Source organism: Ylistrum balloti, unplaced genomic scaffold, assembly GCF_031769215.1.
Source record: "Ylistrum balloti isolate Yb309-2 unplaced genomic scaffold, AGI_CSIRO_Ybal_v1 Utg369850, whole genome shotgun sequence".
Lineage (NCBI taxonomy): Eukaryota > Metazoa > Mollusca > Bivalvia > Pectinida > Pectinidae > Ylistrum > Ylistrum balloti.
The window spans coordinates 3275175-3298473 of NW_026782003.1; the positions used below are offsets into that span (position 1 = coordinate 3275175).

At 32.7% G+C, this 23299-nt stretch overlaps 1 protein-coding gene across 1 annotated transcript in view; it reads left to right on the top strand.

Moving 5' to 3' along the window:
• LOC132545640 (glutamate receptor U1-like) overlaps nt 1-9951 on the top strand; it is a 66277-nt gene extending 56326 nt beyond the window's left edge. The window contains exons 8-12 of the mRNA XM_060209337.1: nt 1037-1180; nt 5483-5695; nt 6079-6905; nt 9214-9385; nt 9799-9951. Of these exons, the coding sequence (XP_060065320.1) occupies nt 1037-1180; nt 5483-5695; nt 6079-6905; nt 9214-9385; nt 9799-9951 (1509 nt within the window). The remainder of the gene's footprint in view (nt 1-1036; nt 1181-5482; nt 5696-6078; nt 6906-9213; nt 9386-9798) is intronic.
• The last annotated feature ends 13348 nt before the right edge of the window (nt 9952-23299 follow it).

Below are 23299 nucleotides of genomic sequence, written 5' to 3' on the forward strand. Positions count from 1 at the left end.
CATATATTTATACGGACATTATGACTGTTGATGAATGTATTTTTTCGTTTATCATAACTGATCTAAGTTTCAGTAAACAAAAAGACAGATTATGGTAATGGATAATTGACATAAAAAAACAAAATTACTAACACACACGGAAATGAGCAACTGTGATCCATATCTCTATAATGTGTGTATTTGTAAGTGAGACTCTAGAAGGCAAAAGAAATATTCATATGTATTGCATATTATTTACTCCATAACTTAACGAAGCAATTCATTACAATGTTTTTTAATATTCCATTTTTAATCTGAATACATTTGAAGTATTTCCTTTTTGGTATGTAACTTTTGTTCTAAAAAAATCTTAACTGATATTTTCGAATAGCCGATTATTTTCAAGGGGATGATATTTTCGCTGATGTTCTGGTACATAACAACATTGTAAACATTTGATATGTTGCAGAGTATGACATATGCAAAATGATCAGTGATATTAAATATAGTTTTAAAAAGCCTCATAGCGGAGTTGCTACATGAAACAGCTCACTAAAGACTATTCGCATACAATAATATTTAAATCTCTCAGAATAATTATAGTATGCAATAATATTTTCTTTTACATGTAAATGCAAGATAAAGAGATATGAGCTATAATGCTCGGGCAAGCAAAAACAACGGCTTCTTGGCATTAAGTTAATGGTATTACGTTATATCCTTTTTGCGATTTACAAAACAATACTTCAATGCTAGATCAAGGTCATTAATGGTTGTTTTTACTTAATACTTGATATCAGGGCAAAATTCTCGAAAACCTGACGATTTTATATCTACAAGACCGCGAAATTTCAATATCTTGAATTAGTTTTTTTCAAATTTCGAAAAAGTCAATAAAATTTGTATCCACTTAAGTAGCCGGCTATATGATTGTATTATTATCTATCATAAATCTACCTGGAGTCTCACTTCTCTTTGTATGTCTGCGAAGGTTTCTACGCCTGTGTTATGTATACTGATGCTTCGTTTCTGTTTTCTTTTCTTCAAACATTTACAGAGTGCTTTATTTCAGTCAGGAACATGGAGGAGTCTTAAGGATACCATGCAACAGCGGATTGAACCGTCTAGGTCATACGACAGCGTTATGAGAATGGGCGATGACATATTTGGCAACGAACCACTACGAATTACAACTATCATCGTAAGTGCCTTATTGAATTTGTGTTTTATCTTTAGAGATATTATTATTAATTAAACATTTGTTTTGGTCATATTTTTAGGTAACATCAAGGTAGTAAAAACATAACCCTAATGTCACTGTACTACATTGTACGAAGGCTTTCAGAGATGAATTTCCAAATCTTCTCGTTCAGTTTTTTATAGAATTAAATTACTTGTTAAAAATATGATGAGCATTAGCATAAAAATATGTGCAATAAGTATATTTACGTAACAGTGAGTCAATGCAATTTTCACTTTTGAAGGACGTGTAATTGCGCGGGTCCTGGGAATAATATTTAGCAGTCTTCATAGATTCCATAACCTATGAATTTAGCATATTTTTTCTTAAAAAATGTGATTTGTTTTTCTTCAAAAATATGTCAATACTGTTCTTAACTTTTCAAGTAAAGGTATGCTAAATTGTGATCTGAGTTAATTGATAGTGTTATTGTGATGTTTCCATATATTTATATAATCACATCTTACTATTGATCACTAATCAATAAATCAAAGTATCGATCATATGTAACAAATGTTCAATACCATTTGTCCGATATCGAAGGACGAAGAAAGTGTGAATGTGTTAAGCATGTTCGAATGAAAGAGTATGTTGAGTTAGGTAATCATTTCTTCTTATGATACTGTAGTATAATATCAATGTGTTAAAATATTGCGTTAGTAATGTCATAATATATATTCAAAAAGTGTCATTTGTGTATTGACGATTCGCTAACGATATCTTCTCTATGTATCTATGAGAAAAGCTATCGATATTGTCATGATAGTTGTCTTTTATTTATGTTTAATTTGTTGTTTGTCCGAGTCTGATTTTGTCGTTGTCTGTTGCTGCCTATTTTGTGTATTTTATCCTTGATATCAAAATGTGATGTTTATTCCTTTTTTGTACTTTTGCTATCAAATTTTCACAATAGCATCATTTTAAGCAAGAGTTCAAAATGAGCTGATTAAAGTAGTTTACAAACAGTACTTTACTTTTTCAAATAAATATTTTTTATGATTTTTTTATATTGACTATACTACAAAATACATCCATTGGTACGGTAATAGGAACGAATTGTTGTACGGTAATAGGAACGGATTGTTTCAAAATATATTGCAATATACACGATTTAGCCCTCAACGATCGATCACTAATACGACCCTTATGTACGGTGTATTATCTGACAAATGAAGAAAAGTTATCGCTGAGTTTAAGTTTTATTCATATTACAAATAAAATGGAACGAAAAATTAATTAGATACTTGATGAAATTGAGATTGCTTTTTGATAATTTCACGACTGCTTACGTATCACCGAGTCAGCATCATCGCAGACTCATTAACAGCTTTGAGTTCAACCAATGAAATACGACGTTAGATGAGGAAGATTTTCTTAGCATCATATGACGCCGTATTTTATTGGTTGAGCCTGAGTTAAGCACGAAGTGATACTGAATTATGACGACACACAATACATTACACATAATTGTTCTGGTAAGTAACAAATACGAAATTAGGAACATTTGCCTTTTTCCGATCGGCTCTCTTATCTTAAAAAATTGATGATTGTTTTCTTAATTTTTATTTCGATGTGGTAATTTTCCTTTTCATGGCTTTTTAACTCAGTGTAACTACATATTCTATAATATCAATTCAATACAAGCATTGCAAGTATGGAATACAACAATAATTTAAAAAAAACACAACCGTTGAAAAAAAGTTGACAATTTATCACAACGAACACTTTTGATATTTGTCTTATCTTCTTTTCGATGTTTCTCTTGATTCGTCGGTTGCTTCAACTTTACATTTAACACAATTATTATGAACGTTTGCGCGCTTTAAACCGTCAATTAGACGAACAAGAAAATAAATATCCTTTGATACTGAATGGTTTCATTTTACTTACTCGGAGACCTTTTTGGCATTACAGGTTTTAAGATTTAATGCATGTTTGTAAAGTTTGCTTGAATTATTTGAACTTTTCGTATGAATTTTTTATTTCAACATGATTGCTTGAAGGGATACTAGACATATTAGGTTACATTTTAACTAATTCATAGGTCGAAAATTCACAGTCCTCCGTTCTGCTTAAAGTTCAATCAAAACATCTGTCAAAGGCTGAACACATATACAGTTTGTTGACTTTTGTTGGGTTCTATTTTCAACCATATACAACACCACAGAGAGCTTCCTTTGAACCATCATTGAGGGTAAAATAATCAAATTTTTTATTACAGAAACTATATCATAAATAACGGATATATATATCATATACAATATACGCATCTATAAATACTTGTTTATCCAATTTATTAAGTTAGTGGACAGCAAAACATAGACAATCGCTGAAAATATTACTCGAGTGATGAAAATATGTTCAGTTAGTTTGAAAATAATTGTAGATATTGAAAAAGTTAAGTACTTTCTTGTGGAGTAAAGAAAACTGTATGACCGCTTTCATTTGTAAGTTTTTGTTGCGTAATGCTATTTGGTAATTAGGTTTATTTGTTCATTGAAGTATCGAATAAACATAAAAATTGAGAAGTTTAATGACATTGCCTGGATTATCAACAAACTGTGAGATTGTTTCACCTTTTTTTAAAGGTTTAACAGTAAAAAACGGAATTTCGTTTTTGAAACAATATATTCAGGTTGATAATATCACTAAAGAAAAAGTCATTATAACACAGTCAGTAGAAAATATAAGTGTGATGTTTCAATGACTACACGGTCACATTCAATAAACAAATGATCAATGTGAAGCATACTAGTACTGACAAAACCCAGTTTAAAAGAATCTTCTTCAATTTTGCTATAGGAACTTGATTCTAAAAATGTAATTTATCCTTTTAACGGGATATTTCATATCTAATGTTACTACTTATCGATAGTAAAGAAACTTAATCATAAATTTGATCTGATATGGTAGCTAACAGGGGTATTAGTAATATGCTTACAATATATGATAAATGTCCTATATTTAATTAATAAGTTTGTCATAAGTTGAAGGTGTTCAATTTTAATCCTTGAGACGTCATGTTTCTACAATACTTGCTTTCCGACACTCAGGTATCACTAAAGGAATGCTAAACTTTCCAGGAACATTAAATACACACATACAACACGTCAGACAAAACGACGCAATGCTCACCTACCTGTAGCATAGTGTTATACAGTTTTAATCACGATTTGTTGTATAAATTCGTGGGATGCCCCGAAGACTTCTGATATCCCTCAGTGACATTCTCGTCTAGATTTTGACTGAAATTTCCTCACACGCCTCTCAAACTTCAAAATTTAGCCTTTAGCATCGCCGATGAGTCAGATAAGGATATCATCGTTTGTTCTATTGCATTTAACTCTTAATTTCAATTTAAATATGCTATTCACATGCGTATCCTCTGTATAATCTTTATTTATCTGTTCATGTGTCGTTGTTTTTACTTTTTAAATATCTGCTGTGTTTCTGTTTTCTTTCTTTTTTGCATTTCTATGTCCATTCTCGGTTCCTGTTTCGGTTGAAGTCTTTAAGTCTATTTATTATCATCATTATAGAGCTCCTCTCTATTGGTTGTCTACTGCCCCTTACCTTCATATCTTCACTGATCATGTTATATATCCATTGAACAAATATATCGACCATTGTGTTTGTTATCGGGGAAGAGATATGTTGATGTAACTTAAACTGAAGCAAAGGACATCAGCAACAACTGATGAACCTCTCATATCCGCTATCGGGTTTGTAAACATACCAACTATTTTTTACTTGCGAGCGAAATGTCCAACAAGCTGAGGAACAATATGAGACACTCATTATCTTCAAGTGTACATGTAGAGACACAAAGGGTGTTTCAATATAATGTGTACACACACATAGTCTTATCAGTAACAATATATTATAAACCTTATTAGAATACCAATTTGTTCCTAAAACTAGCATCTCTTTATAAACATTCTTCTTGATACAGATATATATCTATGAATATATAGATATTGTAATAAAAGCTGAGTCTTATATTGGTTATAAAGATATTATTTACATTGGACTTCCTGTTTTAGTCCTTAAATCATCATACTATCTATATATCGTACTAGATATAACGTTAGTGTATTAGATGCAGAAATATCCATTACATGTAATGTGCGATACAGTCGTAAAACTAAATGTGTCATCACCAAAAGAACTTGTCTGTTTGTGACGTTTTACAGCTCATACGTCACGATATGGAAAACAATTGGCATTACTTTATTGCTAATTTGATTTTATCTTCCCCTTTAGGAGCCTCCATTCATCCAATGGAAGAATGACACTCCCCTGTCACACCCTATATACAACCTGAACGACCATCTGGAGGGCTTCTGTGTCAGTGTTCTACAAGAAATGGCGAAACTATTGGATTTTACGTACAATCTGACATTAGTACCTGATGGCAAATTTGGGAGTTTAAAGGCTCACGGATGGACAGGAATGGTCAGAGTTTTGTATGAAAAGGTATTGAAACCTAATAATGCATAATTATTAAATACAGATACAGAAAATCTTTAGTTAGATTCACCATTAAAACAAACTCAAGAATATCGACACCATCCACAACAACAGCAATAAAAATGAAACTCATGGTAGTGATTCTTGAAATATATCATGGAAAAGGTATATATATCAAATATCATATTGTTATTTCTGTTAAGACATTCTTTTTGTTTGTCTAGCTTTACTCTACAAGAATAAATATTCGAAATTAAGCGATTAATATTCTGTAAGAAGAAAGGTATGTTGACATTTATCTATGTTAGGTACACATTAGTTTGTAGTCCATAAAATAATGTGTAATATGGTGAATATAATGATTTAAATGTGATTGATATTTTTTTCAGGAAGCCGATATTGCTCTTGCACCTTTCCAAATTACACCCAAGCGGTCAATGGCTGTGGATTTTACTAAGCCGTTCATGACAAAAGGTACCAGCGTTGTTGTCAAAAAACCAGACAGGAGTGTATCACCATTTCAGTTTTTATCCCCTCTGTCAAAATATGTGTGGATAGCAATATTTGTGTGTTTCGTGACTACAGCCTTAGTGCTGTTTGCGACTAGTCGTGTGAACAACGACAAAAAACCAAAATTTATGCACAATATGAGAGAAAGTTTTTGGTATATCTGGGGAACCATCTTACGTGGAAATTTGACAGGTTCACCCACTGGGATATCCAGTAGAATTGTAAGTGCCGCTTGGTGGTTTTTCTCTTTAATTATTATTTCTATATATACTGCTAATTTAGCTGCATTTTTAACTATTTCTAATGCACATATACCTATAGACTCAGCTGCTGACTTAGCAGATCAGACAGATTTTGACTATGGTACTGTTGATGGCAGTCAAATAGAAAACTTCTTTAAACATACAAATATATCGCATTATGCAAAGATGTGGGCACATATGCACTTGCTCTCGAAGGAATCTATGGTAAGAAGAGTTGAAAATGGATTCGATCGAGTTCTAAGAGAGAAATATGCCTTCCTGTGGGACTCGCCGGTAGTGCGGCATCATATTGCCAACGACTGTGGTCTAACAGAAATAGGGAGCCCATTCGATTTGAAAGGATATGGAATAGCTACGCAAAAGGATTCCATTTACACTGAAAAGCTGTCTTGGGCAACATTAAAGCTGAATGATGATGGCATTCTATATCGTTTGGAAGGAAAGTAAGTATAACGAAAAGAAACTAAGTACACCCACGTGTATTCACACGTGTCAACGTGACTATTCCCTAATCTGTATCTATGTATCAAATTACCCCTTATAATATTTTAATTTGTTTCAAACCAGATTATACACTTCTGTAGGGACGAGATGTGATGAATGATCGTACAAGGATGTCAGGTGTGCGTAATAGGCAGAGGTTTAAACCTTACCGTTGAAGGTATAGAATGTAGGGCCATATAACACTTTTAAAGGTGCTAATATACTTAGAGTCAGGCTATGGAAAGTAGGGACACAGAACACTTTCAAAGGTGCGGATAAGCTAACAGTTAGGCTATGGAAAGTAGGGACATATACTATTTTCAGGTGCGAATATACTTACACTCAGGTTACGGAAGGTAAGAACATAAACTACATTCAGGTGCGAATATACTTACAGGTAATCCAAGATGTCGTCAAGGTCAGTCAAACATGGTTTCCTGGTTTATTTTTGCATAACTTGTCTAGAAAGCAGATGCAATTTTCAATCGGTTATAGACGCTTTCTTGACACTTAAAAATTGAATCAGAAGGCTGTGAAATCATTAACTCAACTCTCTTTTGTCCAATTTGAATTTTCCTCATTTGGGTTTGAAAATTTGTGCGAATACTATCACTGACGATTCCTATAAAGACGAAATAGGGTTATTATTCATTAAAGCGTTTAAAAAGATCTTTAAAGAAAGTGCCCAAGATGGTAGGACCAAAATCAGATAATTAGACGATTCTTTACCTGAGTGTCTGTAAGACAATAAGTGAAAAATTTCTTAATACATATTTTTTGTATGTATTAGAAGTTTTATACTAAACATCGGATAACATCTTTAAATGTACACTAGAAATAAGTAATTATATACGCACGAGCCGTGAACTTGAAATTTAAAATTCTATCAATATACCTTAATCCTTATTCCAAATAAACTACTGTCAATTATTATCTTATACATGAAAAAAGACACACATTTGAATAGGGCCTTTCGAAATATATTTAAAGTAAGACACAGTAAAGACGAACATTGAATTAAACTGCAGAAAGCAGTCTGTCTTGTCCTTCTAGGACTCATCAGTATTATATGCTATTGTTGTATCGCATTGTCGTTCTAAATCGCGATTCCTGTTATGTTACGATAAACAAGATTCAAGCACTATGTAGGTGTAGCATTGAATATATTCTGTCCTTGCGTGTAGCATCTAGAGCCACGGTTCTGGCCTAGAATTTCAAGTTATATACCGTAAGCAGATGTGTAGTAAGCGGATGATCAACCTCATGTAACTTAGATTGAAGGTTTGTGTCAATATTGCTTATCTCTTTCCGAGTTCGTATGCTAGCTGTGCTGATTCTTTGCCGTTGTGTTCAATATCAGCATCCATCGCAGGTTATCAATGTCCGCCGTTTGCAACACAGATATTCTGTCTGAGAGAGTTAATTCAAGATGAAAGATACAATCTATTAATCTCATTTAAGTTTCCGTTAACTTAATAAAACAGAACTAATCTTGAAGACGATAGAAACAATTGTGGTGAATAATGGTATATGTTTCGATGGGTTCTTATGCAATCAGATTTCGTCTCATTAAAGTGGAGGCAGAAAAATGTCACGTGTGGTAGTGCTAGATTTTTTTAATGTAGTTCTATCAATAAAAGACAAAGATCAATCAACATGGTGATGTTCAAGTCCGGAATTCTCAATAACTCAAGCTAAGACCTAGGTTTTTTGGTCATTTCGCAGTAATTTTATTTTCCTTCCAACCTCATCTCATGTAAGGTTATGGGCAATTATCTAATTTCATAAAACCCTTGAAATCTCTCTTCCTATTCTCTTTCGCACAACGTCATGGTCTATTTTTCATTTCATATAACATTTGTCATCTTTACAAACTGACTAACTCTATCGTTAACTGAAAGCTAATTTGGACAATGCAACACAGTAATTTGTTTATTAGAAATACGTCGATTTTAATATGGTATTGTTATGGCATTGAAATCGTGGATGGTGTATTGTCTCTCTCATACAAGGTTAGAAAATTATTATTGAAACAATTCTTTGTTTGTGACAACATACTCATCATATCTCATATTTCGAAATTTTTGTTCAAGACTTTGTCGACTGACTGCTTAATTTAACAGAGATGTTGAACAATCAGGAAAGATTACTATTATGAGTAACTTAACATTTCACTTGTATAATAATTTTCTAATTGACTATAAGCGTTTTAAGTCATATATTTGAAAATACCCAGTGTGAGCAAGGGGATTTACTATGCTCCAACAGGTGGTGGCGTCGACCAAATTGCCCCGATCCCCGTCAGAGTGCCAAGAGCAAAGCCATTGAAATCAATGTTGCTTCCGGAATGTTTATTGTACTTCTTGGAGGCATTGTCTTGTCCATAGTTGTGTTCCTGGGAGAATTGCTATACTACAGGGCAAGGGCAAAAAGTAAAAAGGTAGGTAAAAATAAGATTAAGTCTATCATGTCTAGATTGTTTTCAAATGACAGAAGCTCAGCATGATGCTCAATATTGATTTTTAGACGACTTTGGTTTTCTTGTTAGTCTGCCTAATCGTTAGGTCTGCTCTACGTTGCCATAATATGAGCTCAGGTGTGATGAATAAGACGGAAAAGTGATAGTCTCTCATTTGCAGCACATGCGATCTTTTCTACTTTTGCAATCCACCATTTCGTTTTTTTCCTTTTTTTTTTATCAAATATTGGCCAGGAATTTATTGACTCTTTTACGTTAAATCAGGTTTCGGATGAGTTTAACCACGTTTAATTTGAATCTTGCTTTATGTAACAAAATACAAGTAGTCAATTATAACACAAATCTGTAAATTTTCATTTTGTACTTTGATTTAGCCCATCGAGGAGCGTGAAGAAAACAATTTTCACAGTTCCGGTAACCATGTTGGAAATAACGCTGAAACTAGCAGTAAGGACGATGAGGTACGTACAGTTCTGTCGCGTACATTAAGCATTGGCGAGAACTGTGTACACAATCGATGGGAGTAGTACAGTGTATGTTTTTAAGAAGTGTCGTTTATGGTATATATGTACCAGAGAAGATGAACAAAGTTTGTGTTTGAAGTGAACAGTTGTCCAGAATATACAATGATATTGAAGAACACGTGATAAAGATATTTGAGCATGATATTGCTAACGATTTAAAACAAAGCAATGTTGATGACATGCGTGTATGTATTATGTACCAGTATTTAATGATCGAAGAAATTATTTGTATCAATTACTGAATATGATAATTTTATCTCATTTGGCCAAACTTTGAATATACTGTTATACAAATATTAAAAAGATATCCATGTTAATGTCGAAGAATCGGAGAGAAAATGCGTTTCGTTTACGAGTCGGGGGAGAAATATAAAATGGAAACAATGTATTCTTATTGTGTACATATATGGTGTTTTTAATTGATAAACATGAAGTTGTTAACATTCACTGTATGATATTATTTCGTAATACTGCTACACGTGATATGTGCATGAATTGCATATACGCATTTGGATAATTTGGAGTGATAGAATAGCTGTTGTTTTCAATATAACACATGTGAATGCTAGAATAACTGTTTAATTTAGTTCTTTAATATTTGGATCAAACATGATATATAATACTACATAACACCTGTACGATTCACGATATAATTGGCGATGGTTATTATGAGTTAAGGATCTTTAACCAAATAGAACGAGAATACAATGACATTTTCATAAGGTAATAAGTATGTTATGGTATAAGTACTGGCTGCATCCCTCTATAGATTGACCAAAACAATAATTGTTATGAAAAAAGTAACGAAACGTAGAGAGTTATATTTACCATCACTTATTTACATTAAGCAAATTTTTGAGTAATTGAAGCATTTGCACAACCATAACTATAACACGAAACCATTTAAACAAACGCATAAAAAGCAAAACGGTTTTTTGTCTATTCGAGTGTCTATGCTCATTATTCAGAAACTTCCCTTTGAAAACATTGATATTATATGATTGACAAGATTAGGTAGATGTTTAAGATTTTGTACTTTCGGCGTTCCATAGTTTCGAAGTCTTTCTTACAAAATTACACTCAGGGAATACGTTAAAGGTCCATACGAACTAGGTACGACCAGAAAAAAATACACTTAGTTATCATGCTTAATGTCTGAAGCCAATTGAACACAAATTAGGTCAAACATATTATTTCTTGAAAAGAAACGTTCATCGGATGGAATAAAAAGTCAATGAACAACGTTGAACAACCAAGATCAGCGCCCTAAAACTTAATTATCATTTTTATTGCCATAATTAACTAACATATGAAAAGCCGAGTTACAAACATCTCCCCCTTTCTTTAGAAATGATGCTTTGTTCATCTTCACATTATTACAATGACATTATCGTAATTGCAATTCGATCTGTCTAGTTTTTGGAGGCACTTTTTCCATGGTTTTTAGCGAAGCAGTAATATAAACTTGCTTTTCAAAAACAAACTTCTTGCTAAATGTCAATGCTAGTATTTTACAAGTATGATAGACGGCCGGCTTATTGAAGTTGCTGACCTATATAGATTAAATAAAAACACTTGTTAACCATTCCAGAAACTTCAAAAACCTCATACTCCATGAGTATTTTATATCTACATGTAACCTTCAAATATATACAAACTTGCTTGTTGTCAAGACATGATCAAATATAGCATTATTATTGAAACAAAATAAGTAGTTTTAGTAACAGCCATTCTACATCTGTCCATTCTATAGACCTTGCCAATTCTACATTGGTTCATAAATATCATGTGGAGTTTTCTCATTTAAAATGTTTTTAAATGATAAGATATGTATTGAAGTGTGTATGATTTATACGTTTTTAAGTGTGCATATGTATAAGAGTGAATATGGTATTAGAAAAAAATGGTTCTGTGAATAGAAGTAACAATACGAAACATACACCCGTGGATCAATGGAATAAATATTAAATATGCAATATAATCAGTGGAGAAGCTGCGTGAAGGCATGCCTCCATTTACCGTATCTAACCTAAATAATACCACTCTTTGAATTTACCAGTATTATTATATCAAAAATGATATTAAATGCGTTCTAATAACCATACAAATGGTACTGTTTCCTGTGTAACTGAGAATTATTTCCTAATGTTTTGATTGGTAAATAGTCGATAGGAAGGTTTTGACATAATTTATAATTAATAGCCAGTGGAAAACTGATGTCATTTCGGTCCAAGCAACTCACTTGATTGAAATCGATGAACGAGATAAACTATTAAGGTCACTAATAAAACATTTAAGTTTTTAAACACAAAAAGGCATGACTATGGACATTTTGTGTTTGAATTGTTCCATCTCAAAATCGATATTTTCTGAAAACTTATGTATTGAAAACATATTCAATTTCCAACAAGTTGTTTTAATAGGAACACATGAATTGAAATACATAGCAGTTATAACAAGGCAAACGCGTCTAATGAAGGATACACATTGATGTACAGAGTTGTATCGTTCAATGGTTACATCTGATTCAACGGAATTATATTAGTAAAATCTGATAGCATGGAAAATATAGACAATTGATAAAGATCAAATCTAGGAAGAAAATCTGCGTAGTAAGTTGAATTGTATTCAAGAATGCTGCTACAAAATCCAAAACCAGAATAAAAGCTCACCTTAAGCATGATTAAGGATTTAAATAATATCTCTGAACATTTAATTCAACAGATAAATTAAAATTACATTTCTGTCACAGCTGCATGAATGTATATTGAAGAATTTGTACATCGATACAAGCCTTTTAAGAGTATATGTTACATAATGTATGCATTCTGAGGTCGGAAATCTGCATTTATATTATTTGCATAGATATACAGTGTGTTTTTTTTTTCATTTTTATATACTTTTGCCTGTGTTTATCTAATATCAGTATGGCTTCTTACGTTGGAACGCAGTCTTGCCCATGCATTTGGTCCTGACAAGGTCACAATGATAAGCAATGCTGATTGTCATCGTTGTTTTGTTGTGAATTGTCAGATTATGTTTTTAAAAAATATGTTTTTGTTAACGCTTTTATAAATGTGCTATTATTTACAATATGCGTGTTTTTTTAACAAACTAGACTGTTTACTTTTTCCCTGTAAGTACTTAAACACTGATAATGTAGTATAAGATATAAACGATTCAACGTTTATAGCTGCATATGACATTTCCTGTCATCGACAAAATAAATTTGAATGCAGGACGATGTATCAATCAAGATGAAAATTTATTTACATATATATATAGATATATATATATTATCATGAATATCGCATGCCGTTTTATCTGTGATCAAAGTCCTATATTGCTGGTATATAGTGATGGCTATTCTGTATATAATATATTTGTTACTATGTGTTATCTTTGACAAAGATAATTTTTCATTTCTTTTAATTTATCATATTGTCCTTAAAAATCCTAAATTCATGAAAATGTCACTAATCGATCAAACTATTTCCCATCAATCAAATGCTGTATATGATACTAAGGCACCCAATTAAACTTTGCTCCTATGTACTGGAATAATAGATACACAGGTTGAAAAGTCTTACTTAATCATTTATTGTTTTACAAATACAGTAGGTACACTAACAATGGCTTTTTATGAATCTACATTGTTCAAGTCTCCCATGGTCGTCCATTTTAGGCATGTTTTGAACTCGTAACACGTGTTTTTGTCTCATTCAATAACATTTGTAAACGCTTGTGTCATTTTTATCAAAATAACTTAGGTCACTTTAATTGTATTGTATATAACGAATTAATTCATTGCGAAGTCAATATGGTGAATGTGATTAAAACCTAGACTTCGGGTTACTTCTACGATCACGATTGTTGTATTTAAGGTCACCGGCTGATGGAGAATGTTATTATAAAACTAGAAATGTGCCTTAATAAACCATTATACAACCCTCAGAATGCTGTTAATATTTATTATTACAAATCATATTTTCCTATTTGCCGTATATTGATATATTGAATATCATATTGCTATCTTCAACGTATTTCAAAGAAAAGCAAACAAAAAAGAATGTTTTAGCATGAAAAATATTTGTTATTCACATGACTATGATATTACGTTGAAATGATATGTCGATACGAAGATTTATAGCCTAACTTGATGATTTCAATTTCGCTGTTGTGAAGTTGCCGTTTCTGGATAGCAACATCCTTGCAAAATCATAATCTAAACGGGGAGGTGCAGCAGTCCTATAATAAGATAAATTTCGTAATTTTCATATATCGGATAATTTTCGAACAGCGTCAAATGCATGTGTATATTCTGAACCATGCCACCATTGGACTGAATTAAAACGTGGCATGCAGATTACGGCAAAACCCCGGGACTTAAAGTCCACCAACAATGTCTACCACATGCTATCTTAAAGACTATTAATAGCGATATAAGTGAACAGCACCTTTAAATAATTTAGAGTTTGATAGAGTAGAGTCGAACAATGAATTAATCTGTATCGTGCAGCTATTTTGTCCATCTAGGACTCGTCAGTGATGATTGGGAGTTAAGGTGATTTGTTACCAGCCACATTGTACTTATACATTTCACTATTAAAGCCATATCCTCTCTTACAAATTATTGTTAACATCGATCGTAATGATTTGTCTTAGAAGTAAGCTAATAGGAAATATATTGTGTATGAGCATTTCATACAGTACTAATAAATTAGCGAGAAATACTAATTTCAACTCTTTATTTACCGAAATTAATATTTAATTGATTCAACCTATTGCATCGCTTTGTGAACAAGCGAGTAAACATTGATATTCGTCGGAGAATATCAGGTGCGAGTTTAAACTCTAAGAGCTAGATCCCGTTCGTTTAAAAGACTTTGATAAATCTGAAAGTTACATCAAAACTGATGGTGTTAACAGTTTTGGCAATAGATTGCATGTCACATTTAAGAAGTGAATAGCCTTCAACTAAATAACAATGCATAAATCATTTCCAAAGTAGATTTACAAAATGTCGAAAATGATAGCATTGCCTGTACAGGAGCGATGTGTGTTCCGATGTTATATTGATGTCGAATGCTTTAAAACATACTGTAAAGACTAATGTATATAGTCATATCATAATCAAACAGTCATCAGTCTTACTTAGAAGCAAAAATATGCCAGATACAAGCGTTAAGTGCTCAACCAACAGACCTTTAGTGTGATAGCCGTCTACATGATACACACAGGATTTGAAACTCCACGTGCCATCAATTACTCCGAAAACCCAGACTCTCTAACGTAAAAATCTAGAGGATATGGCAATATCAGCAGCCATTTCACGAAATGTCATCAGTTAATTCGAAGCAAACACGGCATAAAAGATTTGTTGTTCTCGAATAAAAGGGTACGTAACACTGGTCATCGATTTTACGGACACATTTATCTCAGTTTCCTTCCACTTAATGGCAAGTTTTAGTGGAGGACACTCGATCATGAAATGAGCTCTTGTATCAAGAACACCTTCGCTGTAAATAAGAATATATTTTGTGCAATGTTTCTAATGACTAAATCTTCGCTTGGGATCTAACATTTAACTTTGAATTACAAGACTGACACTTTATTTGAATGACGATATCCGTGTTTAACAACTGACAAAGGGAAAACACATCCTAACCTCAACTCGGTGGAATTCACATTCAATTTCAGTTCTAATGAAATATAAGGCATCATGTCTGTTGGTCACATCTGTTTCTTGAAACGCTACACGTTTGAGGCTACAAATTAGCAGCCCTATATTTTTTCTAGTTTCCTGATGTCTTTTTTATGTTACGTTCTCTCATGGTCTTATTATTGGCATTTAGTTAAATGTGAACGATGTGTATGAACGCCATTGCTTCTTACGAAAGGCACTACTTCTTACATTTCCAACCTCCATTGACACTTGTGACACTTTAACTATTTTGACTTACCTCAACCAATCGAAAGTAATTACGGACAACTCTTACTTTTTCTCTTTTGTGTTAAGGTGGTCGGAGAGTCGAACCCTGTCAATAAGCTTCTACTACAGGTTAATTCGTTTTAAAGCTATCATCACATAAAAGTATCCGCGAAGTGCTCAAAAGGTCTTTTATAATACATGTTTTGTTTTGTTTCTCATGAATAAACACAGTAAAGCCGCATTTAATTCGGCATTGCTTACGTTAAAAATCAGATATGTTTTCATTTTCATCATAGCATAGAATCTCTGTTGAGGAAGAAACGATAACTTCATATGTAAGAAATAGTTGAATGGTCTATTTTTTTATTTATTTATTTTCCTTTTTTTGACAAAACATGACAATGCCTGGTGTGTACATGTAGAAGGTAATGTATAGAGTCTTTTGTTTTGCCTGTCCTTGCAGGAAACGTTAGAATTTCCCCTATCCTACTACAATATAGAAGTTGCTAAATATGAATATGGTTTGATTGTACATCATTGTATATAAGGTTTGAATTTCGTAGCTTTTTATATAAAAAAAATATTGAATCAAATCTGTGAAGTTTCTCATGGTCAAAGCAACTGTTTTAGATTATCGGCTTTTTATATCACATTTGCACAGGTAATTGGATAAAATTTTCCTGAACCATCTTTATTAGTGTGTTCTTGAAATCAGTGGTAGTGAAGTAATTATTACTTCAAGAATAAAAAATATTTCCTAAATGTCTAAATTTGACAGTTGCCTATTGAGATAAAGACGCAACCAATTCGACATAACTACAGGTGCTCCTTTTAAAGATATGTGTAAATAGACAGAGTCGGTAAATAATAGGATATGACGTCCCTTGATAATTGTATGGTGATAGTTATTGTCTATGCATGTCCCATACCATGGACTTAAATGTGGATGATAAGTTAATTCTTGACAATTACCATAAAGATGTACAAGGTTTCCACCTCTGGTCATATTTACTCCCACATTGAGCCTTGATGATTCCTTAATTAACAGTAATGCTAGCAGGGCCGATATCTGTGGATGTCCACAACCTAGTTTACAGTGGCTGGGGCGCCGGAGGAGGGGGTTGTCAATCCCAGTGCTGACTCATTAAGAGTGAACGTAAGTAACTGGAACTGCATTGTCATCTTGAGTGCAGTAGAGTAAAATGTGTCAACACCAACGTCAAAGTAATAAGAAATTAAAGAAAACAAATTATGATACAACAGAAGCTGAACAAAAACTGGATTATCTAAGAAGACCGGCGGCCCTATGGATGGAACTGAAGGGTAATTAATTTCTGCATGACGTCGCACTGCTACCAAATATGTAATTAATGGTTTGAAGTATGAATTTGAAATTTATATTTGAGGATAGAACGACACAAATGCATCCGTCTATCACAGAAGCAACTTTACTTTGAAAAAAAGTTTATTTTAAACAAAACAATACTTGTTTAATTGTAAATATTTTTATCAGACAAAAAAATCTTCCAATCTGTATATCAATACCAGTATCTATTGGCCTTTTCACGTTTCCTCTAGAGCAGAGTCAAACATTGTGTTATAAGTTTAGGAGTGTTTTTTTATCATTATCATCAATTGATTCCTGAATTGAATTTTGCACGAGCATAATTTCAAGTTTTCTTTTTAAATTTTGTAAGAACTTACAAATCAAATTTACACATAAAACTTTTTTTAGAAAGAATCGACAAAAAAGAGAGACTGAAAAGCAATGCACACAGACAAAAAGAACTGAAATATTTAAAATAGCTGACATTTATACGGAAGACAGTAAATGCAATCAGAAGAAGAGATCAAATATGGCAGCAGCCATGATACCATATGTTACCTACCAAACCTAATAAGAATAAATTCGTCTCTTTTGATCTTATTGAATTGTCTGCAATGGTGACACATACAGATTAAACAAGCAAAGAGTCAGATTATGATGAACACTATCTCAGCAAAAGCCGAACTCCCATGGGTAAAACTATCAAATAAACATGTGGTCATTCGGCTGGATTTTGTCTCAGATTTGATTATCATAAAACACGCACTAAATTAAACATATTCTCTTTATTGCTAGGATAGTGCTAAATGATTATTTGGTGGATCTCCCTGTAGCCCATTGTTAGCCCGGTAACAAATAGAATACATGCTATCGGTGGTATTTATCGATGATCCAATCATCCACATGTTTTGTCTAAATAAACTACAAATTTACATTCCCTAATCGTTAAAATGGCGGGAGGCAATGTACACAACCTGAAATGATCGTGGATACAGATAATGGCAGACTTTGTGAATAACAGAAAAAAGTATCAGACTACATCAACAGCAGATCTATATTAAAAAACAAGTTATTTCAAAATTTTTATATTGTTTTGTACTCATTATGATAAATTGATATACGGTAACTTGGGAGTTATCTACCTATCTGACAATGGTAATGAGGTAGTAAGCTGCGTATGCTGTTGTCGTGGTCAGTTATTTAGTACAGATATAACCGTACACATACGAAGCGATTGGGACATGTTAACCACCAGTGCTGGTCAGATACACCCGGAGACCTCTTACTTCATGCATATTCATAGTTATTAACACAATGTATATCAACACTTCATTCAACAGTGTATAATTCATCAATCAACATGAAATATATATTGCTGTTTATTTGACTTGACAGTATCATATAACAGGATTCAGCATCATTTTAAGGGAAATTAAATTTCTATTTATTGAAATATAGTACTTTGAACATATTTAATTTGGCACAATTAAATTTAAGGGTATACTTATTTTTTGGCAAACGAGTGGAATAATGACTCCGCGCATCCACAGTCATTGCTTTATAAACAAAATACTGAAACTGTTATCAGCACAATCATATTTTATCGCAATCATTTCATCATGAAAAATACTAAAAATAATATTACACATTAAAATACATAATTAAACAGCATAAGTCATTTATTTAAACTGTTATTTAAGTGGACAAAACATTTAAAAAAATATCATAAACCTCTACACTGATATCTATCAAAGACATGGGATGTTTTATCAATTACATTTAACTTGGACTGAAAAACTACATCTATGTTTTTATGGAGTAATGCACATTTTACGATACCACTTGACTATATTTTCCACTGAGGTCCGACTCTCGCTTTGAAATCATTCATTTTTTATCAAACACTTAAATCTGTTATATTAAAAGACGCTACATTAAAATCTGTGTGATAGGGAATTAATTAACAATTTGATAATTTAAAAAATCAGGTAATTTAACATTACACTGACTGAAGTGTTGGACACTATATACAATAAACAATAAAAGTTATGTGAGAAACATGTTTTGGATAACTTTATTATTCTGATGTCACGATATCGTAATTATACATGTTTCAATAGGCAATTGAGATATAACAGATTTCAATCTGAATTATATCGAATTTATATCGAGATAATATAGATTATAAGGTTACAGAACAACAAATATAATGAATGACACTAACTTGTATAGCTAAATAAAAGAATGCTGTGCTCGTTCAAATACCAAGAGGATAGTGGAGATCATTCTAAAAGGTAAGTGATCTATATTGCAAATACCGACCTTGACACTGACTTACAGATTTAGCTCGGTGAATACATTCATAGTTTGATAACTTTTTGATGATGTTTAATTCAATTTTTTACGTATTATCACTTACATACATCATGTTAAAAAAAAAAAAAAAAAAAAACCAACCATATATTGACCAGGTATTTGATTATTGAATACTCCGTCATGTACAAATTGGATCAGTTAAGGTGAAATCGCAATAACTAAAAATATAAAGGTGACACTATCAGGACATTCTTTCTCAAAATGCCTGTAACAGCCATTATGCAAACATACCAAGAGTAGACGAAATTTATGAGATACAGACAGAAGGTATACTTACAAGAAATAGCCTATGCACAAACACAAACTTGTAGTCACACTTACCATAGAATTCCAATTAGGTATTCTTACGAGAAATATTCATCTCCTATAATGGGATACAGAATTCAACCGAACCCTTCGTATTTCATTAAGGGGACATGTCTCGGGGTCTCTATTCAGAAAGATATTGGATTACCGAACGAATAAGCTCCTTTATATGCAAGAGTCATTTGAGTGACTAAATACGGTAAAACGACCAAATCAAGTTTTCTTTTCCCGAAGAGTTGAACCGAATGTGAATAAAACACTATCATTCTGTCGCGTAGATCGAGTTAGTGTTATAAAGGAATGCCAGAGAGGAGCTCGAAAGAAACCTGTCAAACTGAGAGCCTCAGGCAGACGATCAATGGTTAGGTACTATCCTTCAATCTGATTCTGTCCAGAGACGAACCATATGACAGCACAACAATGCAAAACAAGGGCACTTGTTTGTATCGAACTTGTGCACTGCTAGACCAAAAGAAAAGGATCAACTAATTGGAAGAGACTACATTTCTGGGGATTCTGATAGAAGCTAATGGAATGTTATGGAAGCATAAGTATCATACTGGAAGTGTTTGGGTGTTCCGCGTTTATTGGCCGTACAGCATATTCAAGTAGCTCATTATATCCTCTTACAGACAATCTTGCAAAATCAGCGCGTAAATTAATATTTTCAACGATGAGAATTGTAGTATCTTTTTCTCTAAAATTCTGAATGCTTTTTGACTAATGTATTTTATGACGATGGTTTTGAACTTTGTTAGCTATAATATTTCCTTGTCAAAACAAACAGTTAGTTAGACATTTCGTATAATTAGAAATTGGAAAAGTGGATCATAACATTTGGTCACTATGATGTTCAGTTACATATGAATGGACTTGTAAACGTGTGTAATTAATGAATTAATGCGATGTAATTGTAATCAAAATAAATAAAAAATAAAAAAATAAAATAAAGTACACAAAATTTACTTAATGCAAAATTCAATATCCGGACTTTATTTGAACAATATTGCAGCATTTTCTTGTTACGTTGCTTAGCAACATTGATATAACTGAGAGAGATATAAAGTAGGTTCTGTCATATCTTATGATTGTGAATATTTGAAAAACGAGCTGGACAGAAGTCTAATAGGACGGTAGTTGTTTAATAAGATATGATATCAGTAAGTATTATTGAATACATGACAACTTATTGCATTTTGACTCTCATCATGAGAGATAGCAGAAAGTAGAAAGCATTTACGAACGTTACGTAAATCTGTGCTGATATCATTTGGATATGTTATATCCAATTTGGATATATTATATTTCTTTGGGATATATTATAATTCTTTGTGTGATACGAAATCAGACGTGTTTGGTGCTCGCTAGGTTGTCTTATGGTTTACCTTGCTCTCATTTGGGATTGTGAAATTTCTTACTAAGATTGACCAAGACTTATAGTTGTCATCGATGGAGCAGAAGACTTTTTTCTTCCGGAACACCTGCTATTATTCCCCTTGCACTTTTGCATGAGCCTACGTTTATTTGTTCACACCATGCCCTAGATTTTTTTACTTCAGCTTGAATTAAAACTCAGTTGACACGGATGTATTTTCTTTGTATATCGACGTCATGGTCGCAATTTCCTAATTGTTGCGATTTCATGGTTCCTACATTCAATTGTCTGTTTAGTCTCTCCCTTTTCGTGCTTCCTGATGTAACCTTTTCATCCCTATATTGAACTTTCGCCCGTCCTATTTTTAATATGGTGTAATTGTTTGTCTATGCTATATGTAGTCATAGTATGTTGAACAATGGTATGATATTTCGTTTTTTAAACTGTCACTATTTTGACTTTGCGTATTGAGTGATGTAGAAACTGTCATTGGATATAAACATACTTATTGATCCAGATGAATTTTTCCTCTTTTTTAACAGATATTCCTTGTTGAGGGGTAATGGTTTATGCTTCATTACTTTGAGTTTCTGTTGTTGTATATAATTTTACAACTGTCTATAATTATGGTGGTCCGGTGTACTAGTAGAGCATCGGACATCGGATCTGAGATGTATGGTTCGATCCCTGGAACAATTTTTTATTTATCAGGGAATTAAAATTATGAACCGTCCTATGCTGTTGCGGTTATGTCCGTAGCAAGGATCTTTACCCCAAACCTGTTATAGATATCATGTTGCGGAACATCTGCAAGCTGTTTAATAACATAATTACCAATATAACAAGTCTGCAGCAAAATTGTCCTGGCTGTTGACGGAGTGAAAACATTTCAGGAATACGTAAAACACTGTGGTATATTGGTGATATATTACATTCGTCTTGCGTGCTTGTTTATGTCCTTTGTGTGTCGATAACATTTTGTTAGCAGAGTCATAGTATGCTATTAATTTCAAACTCCATTTGTATTGAGCATAGATTTGCAAAATATCTGAACTTCAGGATGATGGATACAAATGATTTTTCCAAAGAGCTTGTAACTCCTTTAACACATTACTTTGCTTAATCTGTCATAACGAATGAAAATCAGAAAATCTCGACATTATAAAACAAATAACACTGTTGACGAACGCTTTGGTGTGGGGATTTTATCTTCTTATACACTTTAATGCTTGATTCACACGAAGTGCTAACTACCAACGGGAATAAACAAACTACGATGCTCTGCCAGTTCGATAAATAAGACACAATAACGAGATGGAGTGCATTCTCTTGGTACCAGATCAGAGCTAACTGTAACAATCATTGTAAATTCACTATCTCCTGAACTCTGGTCCTGCTATATGTTAATTCATATCAATTCCTCCATTTGCTTGGTGGTTAACTAACTGCATTACTGATATTCTTAGTACGATTATGACAGGTTTGAACTTTTTCTCCAATATCTTATAGGAGTTGTGGTGATATAGAAATGAATTCATAGAATTAGCTTTACTGCTGTCATCAAAGCCTTTTCTTTTTGTAAGCAATACAAACTTAAATTACCAATACTCGCTTGACGTCTGGTAACTTTTTCCTGTGTAACTAATATTCATCACATAAAGTGTCTTTGGATGCAGTATTTGTTTAGATGCTCAATATGCTGCACATCAAAATATTTGCCAACTAGAATAAAAACAGTTCATTAAGCTATGAGCTTCCACTGCTAAGTTTACATATGATCAAATTAAATTCGATACATTTTTAGTGGGAAAGTTTCGCCTGCGTTTGATTATCACCTTTTCCGTCCATGAGCATGGAGGGCGAATCGAAGGTGGGACGAAAATATCCCGGTATGCAGTGTTCTAAATACAGAATTGTATAGGGTCAATCGCGAGTGTCTTTCGACTTGTGATTTCCCTTCCATCTTTTATTTTATTTGATTAGTATGCTATTAATCTAGAATTCACTTGATTTAAAATATTTCGTACGACGACCG